General features: G+C 40.7%; 1 protein-coding gene across 1 annotated transcript; it reads left to right on the forward strand.

Moving 5' to 3' along the window:
* The first annotated feature begins 6,281 nt into the window (after positions 1-6,281).
* Positions 6,282-7,150, forward strand: LOC142328883 (protein LZIC-like). Its single transcript, XM_075373015.1, has one exon. The coding sequence runs from the start codon at positions 6,462-6,464 to the stop codon at positions 7,053-7,055; it is 594 nt and encodes a 197-aa protein (XP_075229130.1). The 5' UTR covers positions 6,282-6,461; the 3' UTR covers positions 7,056-7,150.
* Positions 7,151-8,556: the final 1,406 nt, after the last annotated feature.

Raw genomic sequence — 8,556 nt, forward strand, 5'->3', positions numbered from 1 at the left:
GAAGTCGATTAGGGAATCTTTTATAATCATTATCGCTGTTATTTCCTCATTTTAATATCCTGTAATCGACTCGTCTTAGTTAACATTATAACGATTAAAATTAACAGGATTAAAACTCAAATGGTTTAAGAGAATATTTTTATTTTAACGGGAGCTCCGATCGCGGTCAGTAGAAACCTTTTTTTTTTTTTTTTTTTTTTTGTAATCTACGCATCTAGAATGCGTTTAGCAAAAGACATGAACCGATGTGAATTTAACTGAAATTGTAAAATTTATAACAACTTTGCCAACGTATTCAACAAATGTTACTTATAAAGCTGTTCCTATAAATTGTTTTTTTCTAATTTGCCGATCTTCGTAGTATAGTCTCAGCCTTTAATACAGAAGGTCCCGAGTTCGAATCCCGGTCGGGAATTGCATTTTTGTACTCTAAAAAAATTCCATATATTCCACGTGTCCAGATACAAGTTTCGAGCTTACGTAGTGAATTAATATAAAAAAAACTCACTTCAGTGTAAACTAATATATAAGTGGCAATTAATATATAAAAATAAGAATTACTGTAATATGAAAAACATTAATAAATCGATAAATTATATGATAAAATTTAAAAAAATTCTACGTGATACCTACATAACACCACCACACAATCTATTTTTGTTTTATAATAAAAAGTCTTACAATTAATAACATTATACACTTAAGAAAAACATAAAGTAATAAAATAAATTATGAAATCTAAAACTTACTCTCTGGTAAAAAAAAAAAAATAAATGAAAAGTTTGGATTCTAATATATTGTCGCGTGTTCGCGGCTCGATCAGGATATTGAGAGATTGACAGTTAAAAATGTTTATATAATTACAATTTATTACTTTAAGAACATAAGTAAAATAGGCAAATCAATAATAACAATGACAATAAAAATAATGAACGACAACAATAAACAACTCACAATAATAATAATAATAATAATAATAATAATAATAATAATAATAATAATAATAATAATAATAATAATAATAATAATAATAATAATAATAATAATAATAATAATAATAATAATAATAATAATAATAATAATAATAATAATAATAATAATAATAATAATAATAATAATAATAATAATAATAATAATAATAATAATAATAATAATAATAATAATAATAATAATAATAATAATAATAATAATAATAATAATAATAATAATAATAATAATAATAATAATAATAATAATAATAATAATAATAATAATAATAATAATAATAATAATAATAATAATAATAATAATAATAATAATAATAATAATAATAATAATAATAATAATAATAATAATAATAATAATAATAATAATAATAATAATAATAATAATAATAATAATAATAATAATAATAATAATAATAATAATAATAATAATAATAATAATAATAATAATAATAATAATAATAATAATAATAATAATAATAATTTTTTTTTTTTTTTTTTTTTTTTTGAGGAGGGAGGTGGAAATGCATTTACGCACGGAGTGTCGGGCTCCCGCTGATGGTATTATCCAATCACCATCAGCGGACTACCGACTAAAACCACCCCCCTTTCTACCAGGGCTCGACCCGGAACCGTTTATCACATTACTTCCGGTCGAGTCCTCCTATACTAGCCTGTTTGGTGCTACCTAATTTTCAGGACTGTCCAGGTCAGCCTTTTTGGCCCTGAGTATGTTGCCGACGAATCGGGCTACGCTTTCCCAGCTGCCCAGGTCACGGAGCATCATCGCAACCACGTTGTGGGGACTCACTGCTCCGTGATCCGCCTCTAATGTCCCTCGATCTGCCGCCCACCGAGCACATTTGAAAAAGGTGTGCTCGGCGTCGTCCCGTACACCGGGACAATACAGGCAGTCGGGGGACGGCGCTTTCCCTATGACATGGAGGTAAGCGCGGAAGTACCCGTGACCCGTTAAAAATTGGGTCATGTAGTACTCCACTTCTCCATGCCGTCGCTCCGTCCACGGTCTGACCAGAGGAATAAGCCTTGCGGTCCATCGTCCTCTGGCCTCGTGGTCCCAGGTCTCTTGCCATGCGAGGAATGTGCGAGTGCGTTCCTCGTTGGCAATGGTCACCCGGTCTCCGCCTGCCCGCCGCCTCCCGTGGATCGCCTGGCGCTCCCTTGCTAAAGTAGCAATGGGTATGACGCCGGCGACCACAAGTACTGCAGGCTCGGAGACCGTCCGATACGCGGAAGCGACTCGCAAGGCTGCGGTGCGTTGCACCTGCGCGAGCCGCTTCCGGTTTCTCGCAACTCTTAATGCCTGGGCCCACACTTCCGACCCGTATAGCAGGATGGAATGTACCGTGGACATCAGCAATCGCCGTCTGCTGGCCTTCGGTCCGCCGACATTCGCCATCAGCCGGCTGAGAGCAGTTACGGCTCTCGCAGCTTTGTCGGCGGCTGTACGAAGCTGCTCAGCAAAGCTGAGTTTCCGGTCAATCATCATACCGAGGTACTTTGCGGCCGGCTTGGTCTCGACAACCTCTACCCCGACCCGCAGGGAAAGAAGGGTGTCGATACGTTTCTTCGTAAGAACTACGATCTCCGTTTTGCTGAGAGCTAGAGACAATCCATGATCGTCCAGCCAGGCACCGACTCTGTGCATGGCCCGACTGAGCCTCAGTTGGGCGCGCTCCACGTCGCGATCTGCGACAAGTAGCGCAACGTCGTCAGCGTACCCAACCAAGGCAGATTCTTCAGGCATCTCCAGCCTCAGCAAGCCATCGTAGACGGCGTTCCAAAGGTCGGGGCCGAGAATCGACCCCTGCGCCGCCCCTGACGTGATCGTAGTCCTACGCCAGCCTGCTGCGGTCTCGTAAATGAGACCGCGGTTCCTCAGGTATGCGTCTACCATTCTCAGAAGGTATTGAGGCACATGGAACGAATGCTCCAGGGCCCGAATCATATCGCTCCATCGTGCGGAGTTGAACGCGTTTTTTACGTCCAACGTAACGAGAAGGACCACACGTCGCGAAAAATGATTGTGGTCCTCTGCTCGCCGCACCGCCTCAACAACCTCCTGAATTGCGTCTAGGGTCGATCGACCCTGCCGGAAACCGTACTGGTTAGGTGACAGGCCACCTGCCTGATTCATCGCCGTAACCAGTCTTTTCTTTAACAGCTTCTCCAATACCTTCCCAGCTGTGTCAAGCATACACAATGGGCGGTAGGAGGACGGCGACTCTGGGTTTTCTTTTCCTTTGGGAATTAGCACAAGACGCGCGGTCTTCCACCTGGCGCTAAAAGACCCAGCCTTCAGACATGCATTATACATGTCTAGTAGAAGACGGGGCCTGCAGCGCCCCACTAGTTTGAGCACCTCGGCCGGTATACCGTCGGGACCAGGGGCTTTTCTACATTTCAGCGACCGTAGGACTCCTTCCAATTCCTCCATCGAGAAGAGCGAAAAGTCGCCCACGTCGCTGAAGTCCCGCTCGGCACGGACCGAGTGCGCCGGGAACAACGTCTTAACGACGTGTTCCGCTTTAGCTTCGTCTAGTGGAGCTGGTGACCGCGAGACCCCCAATCGCCGAGTTACTATCTTGTAACCTAGCCCCCAAGGGTCTGCATCCACGGTCTCCGTCAGTTCTCTCCAGCAGCGTGCCTTGCTCACGTTGATGGCTCGACGGAGCCGCTTCTTTGCCGTCTTGTACTCGGCTGACCTGGCGTTCGCGTCTATGCGATTCCTCGCACGTTGCGCCACTCGTCTTAGTCGAAGACACTCCCGGCGAAACCCCGCAATCTCCGGTGTCCACCAGTACACGGGTCCCTTCTGGTGCCTCGGCCCCCCGTGGGGCATGGAGGCGTCGCATGCAGAAGCGATCAGCCGCATAGTCGCAGCAACTACGGCTTCAGCGCCAGCGTCCCCCCCGTTGGCGAAGTTTTCAGGGGCTACCACCCCTGACGAGATCTTTGAGGAGAATTTATTCTCGTCAATTTTGTTGATGTTATATCTTTTCGCCTGCTGTGGGGGCCCCGGGCGCTCTCGTGTACCATCTAGGACTCTAAATGAGATGTATTGGTGGTCGCTACCGGTATAATCCTCGAGGACTCTCCAGTCCTGGACGAGCGTGACCAACTCTTCGGAGGCGAGGGAAATATCAGGAATGGTTTCCAAATATCCTGGGCGGCGGAACGTCGTCGTGTTCCCTGTATTGAGAATCACGAGTCCAGTACGTGCCGCCATGTCCAGAATGTATTTCCCTCTGGAGTTGGTATGCGCCATACCCCAGTCTACCGCCCTGGAGTTGAAGTCCCCAGCTACCACCATCTCACCAGTGGCAGCGAGGATGACATCCTCCAGCGCGTCAACTTTCCGGCGAAAGTCCGCTATCGAATCATTTGGGGTGAGGTAACAGCTAAAAATCGTCACCTCACCGCAGCAGATCCAAACGAAACCCTCGCCTGCGCCGTGCCTCCGAACTTGGGCTCTGCTGCGATACGGAATCCATATCGCGGCAGTCCCGAGCGAGTCTCGGAACCATTGGGAGTCGTCACGGTCCCGGTACTGCTCGCTGATCAGCACCAAATCGGCCTCCCTGTCTCTGGCTAGCTGCAGCAGCAAGTCATCAGCTAGCCGGCTCCTGTTAAGGTTGGCCTGTATTATGTTCAGCATTTTAACGGAGCCTTTTCTTCGCCTGCTCCAGGGCTGCCCGGAAGACCTGACACTCCCTTGTTCCAGGTACGTGAGCCAGCTGCGAAGCGTTCACCCCTTTTTCTTGGCAGAGCATGCACCGAAGGGGGGCCGAACACTCCTTAGCCTTGTGCTCCCCTAACCCGCACTTATGGCAGAGCCGGCTTCTGTCAGGCCCCTTGCATCCACGAGCCAGATGTCCATACCCATGGCACCTGAAACACCGTGGGACCTGTGCCCTGGATCTGATTTGGCAGTACAACCAGCCAATCCTTATCTTTGATTGGCTGAGTAGTCTGGAAGCAGCCTTCTCTCCAATTTGTATTAATGCTGCTTTCTGCCCCCTGTAATTAGCACTGGTAACACTAACTCGGCAGTCTCCTATATCTCCGAGCTCTCTTCTCAGTGCTGCTTCCACGTCCTCCTTCTCTGTGACACAGTCTAGGTCTCGGATTTCGAGGGTCTCCCTCGGTTCCAGACTGTGGACTACGGCTCCTTCTCCGAGGACAGACTTTAGGACAGCGCTAAAGGTCTTTTTGTCTTTGGTAGCCCTGCCGAGTTCAATCAGGACATCTCCCGCCCTAGTTTTCCTTATTGCCGCTACTTCTGCTTCAGTCTCCTCCAGATTCACCCCCTTCCGAATTTGACTGAGCGTTTCGGCATACGATTTCCCCTCGGTCTTTTTAATGAGAATCGCTTCTCTAAGATTCTTCCTCTTTTTCTGATTTTTCTTTTGTCTGCTGCCTCTGGGAGATTTTTGTGGCTCCTTTGCAACATCTTTATCAGAGGTCTGGTCCTTCTTTTTTCCGTTCTTATTTCCTACTAGTGTCCACGGATGAAATTCACTAGTGTCCTCGGATGTAAGGGGACTCGGTTGGGTCCCGCTCGTGGATGGTATTGGTGCCTTGTTTCCACCAGAGTCTCTTTTCTTCTTCTTCTTCTTCTCTGCCTTGGACTGCTTCTGGCTAGTCGATATTACACTATCCTTCGACTCCGCAGTGTTCGTGGCAGCATCCACCACAACTCCTGTTCGTGTGATCCTGCTTTCCGCCTCAATGTCTTCTATTAAGGCAGAAAGCTCAGCGAGCCCGTTCTTTATCTCCATGGACACGTTTTTTTGTCTGCCTGTAACGGTGACCATGTTTTTGATAATTTCCTTGCATCTTTGTAGATGTTTGGCAGCGCCTCCTTCCAAGGTGTTTAAAGAGTAAGAAACAGCATCTTGGCTGTTCGCCATTGTACCCAAAATCTTCTTATAGAAATTTTGTAAATAATTATTTAATTTAATTAAATTTGGTTAACCAAAAGTCGAGAAAAAAAATAAACAATAAAAATATCATAAGGGACAGGATTCGTGTAACACCCTGTATACGGTTAAAAAATTTTGACAGAGTCCCCCCTTACGCTTGGGCAGGTAAGACTTGAGATGGGTTTAACCTCCTCAACTCTGTCTGCAGTATGTTTATTTATTTATTATTTCCGAATAAATATATTACAAACTGAGCGTTAGGGCGTATCCCGTACGCACCAAAACGTAACAGCTGTCCGCGTTGTTTACAGCTGCTAGATTAGCAGACGATACCGGAATAATAAGTATACAGATTTCTAATCAAATGCTTGCTTTTAAAATCATGTGATCAGTTTGAATATTCATGACATAACTGCTATTTGAACGATAATTACTAATTATCAAATGCTAATTTTTACGTTTATGAATTACAGTTGGTCAAAGTTTTTGTGAAATTTTTATTTGTAACTTTTCATAATCTATAAAAATCGAAATGTCTTCAAAGGGAAAAGAAGAAACAAAAAAATTAAAAGAAAATCTTGAAGAGCAGCTTCAGCGTTTATTGCATCAGCTTGCAGATATAGAAGAGAGCAAAGATGAAATTGATGCATCAGAATATGAAGAAGTTAAAGCAGATACCATGGAGCAGTTACAGGAATTAAATGGAAGGTTATCAAAGATGGGAACTGGAGATATTACATTAGTCGATGAGATCAGTGCCATGCAGTTGGCCACACAATCAGCCATCAGTGCAGCGTTCCGCACTCCTGAAGTAATCAGAATGTTTGCTAAGAAAGAACCTGAAGAGTTAAGGCAGAGGTTAGCACAGGTAGACAGGGATATTAAATTAGGTCATATTACACCTGTAGTTGCTCTACCACAAAAGGTTGAAATCTTGTCGGCATTAAGACAATTAAAAGAGAAACTGACACCTGAAGAACTAAAATTGTTGTCTGAACACAGTAACAATACAGAGAAGACTGATAAAAATTCATCTGGATTTGTTCAGATATCAGAACAGCCTGGAATTGGTGATAAAGTATTAGGATTGGCAGATGACGATTTGAAAACTATAAAACAAGCATAGTTTTCAGTGTTAAGTTTTTTCAGTTAATTTTAATAGAAAAATAAATATATTTTTTAATTATTTACTGAAGTATTTTTTGTGTGTTTCTTTATAGTTAGTAATACAGTTTGTTTTGTTTTGTTTTCATTCATTTCTTCACAGATTTTTTATAACTACTATTTTCCCTTCTCCCCATTTCAACATTTCCGCCATTTTTTCATCTTCCCTAAGTGCTTTATTGTTTTTCAGTGTCTTAATGATAAGTTCTATCTCCTGTTCTGTGGAGGGTTCCAAGTCATATATATATAATTTTGTTTTTTAAGGGATTTATTTTTAGTCTGCATATGAGATGAGGGAACAATCTGAACAACAATACCAGCAATCATCTTAATTTTTATCGCTATTATTATCGTAACTAGGGATTAATTTTTAAATGATTTTTATTGTAGCTTATAGATCAAGTTAAGAGTCAGTTGTGCTGTGCAATTACACTGATTACTTTATGAATACCAAAGTTGAGTAAAATTTGACATGAAATAAGAAGAAAGTGACTGTCCATTTGTCATCTACTACTGAAACCAAGAAAGAGTAAAGACCCTTCTTAAAATAACTAGTAACAAAGAAACGAAAAATAATCAAGTTATGTAAGCTGTTTATTATGCTGAATGAAATAGATGAATTATGAGAATTTGTTTATTATACTGACAAAAAATCACAATTGGTTAAAAATTTAGAAATTGTATTGTTTTTAAGCTTATTATTGGTGCATATAATTTTAAAATTTTCATCGTGGTGCAGTTTTTATTATTCATCTCCCATGATAAAATGTTTTTTTGTGAAAGAAAATTGGTTTGACCAAGAAAAAATTGACCGTGCCTGTTATGGTTGATGCACAGTCCATAAAATTATTCTTTCAAATTTACTGCTTGCAGTAACGGTGCTTATCTCATATGTTTTCTATCCCAGAAGTTCCTTTTTTTAGAAAAGTAATAATTTGTTTTTAATTACTATATTTACTAACTATTGGCCAATATTATAATCCATTTTTCTATTTTAGTGTTAATAGCTTACTACTCACAACTTTCTAAAAAAATTAATTTATACACACGCTTTTATTTTAGATAAATATTTGAAAAAATAAAAATTGTAATAAAAATTCATTTGAGTTATTATAACTTTGCATAAATTGTTTTAGCTTCCTTAACGAGAGGGTTTTACTTTGTAAAATATAACATTTAAAGTTTGCTCATTTTCACTAAATGCTTTTATTACGCTATTTTTTTATAACTACTTCTTTGAATATTCTGTTCATAAATAACCATATGAAATGATTTTTATTCCCAAAAAATGAAATACTTGATAAATCATCTTGAGTCGATATAAAAAATGCAAGACCAGCGTATTAAATATATCAGTCTTTACTACCTAATGAAAAAAGGTTGTAAATATTTCTTATCAAATGGTTGAGACAGTGCACTAGCCTCATGATATTAATGTGTAAACACAATATTTCCTTTTAAAA

Source organism: Lycorma delicatula, chromosome 8 (genome assembly GCF_047948215.1).
Source record: "Lycorma delicatula isolate Av1 chromosome 8, ASM4794821v1, whole genome shotgun sequence".
Classification (NCBI taxonomy): Eukaryota; Metazoa; Arthropoda; class Insecta; order Hemiptera; family Fulgoridae; genus Lycorma; species Lycorma delicatula.

Coding starts and splice junctions, on each gene's coding strand:
- LOC142328883 (XM_075373015.1), top strand. CDS start 6,462: ATGTCTTCAAAGGGAAAAGAAGAAACAAAAAAATTAAAAGAAAATCTT.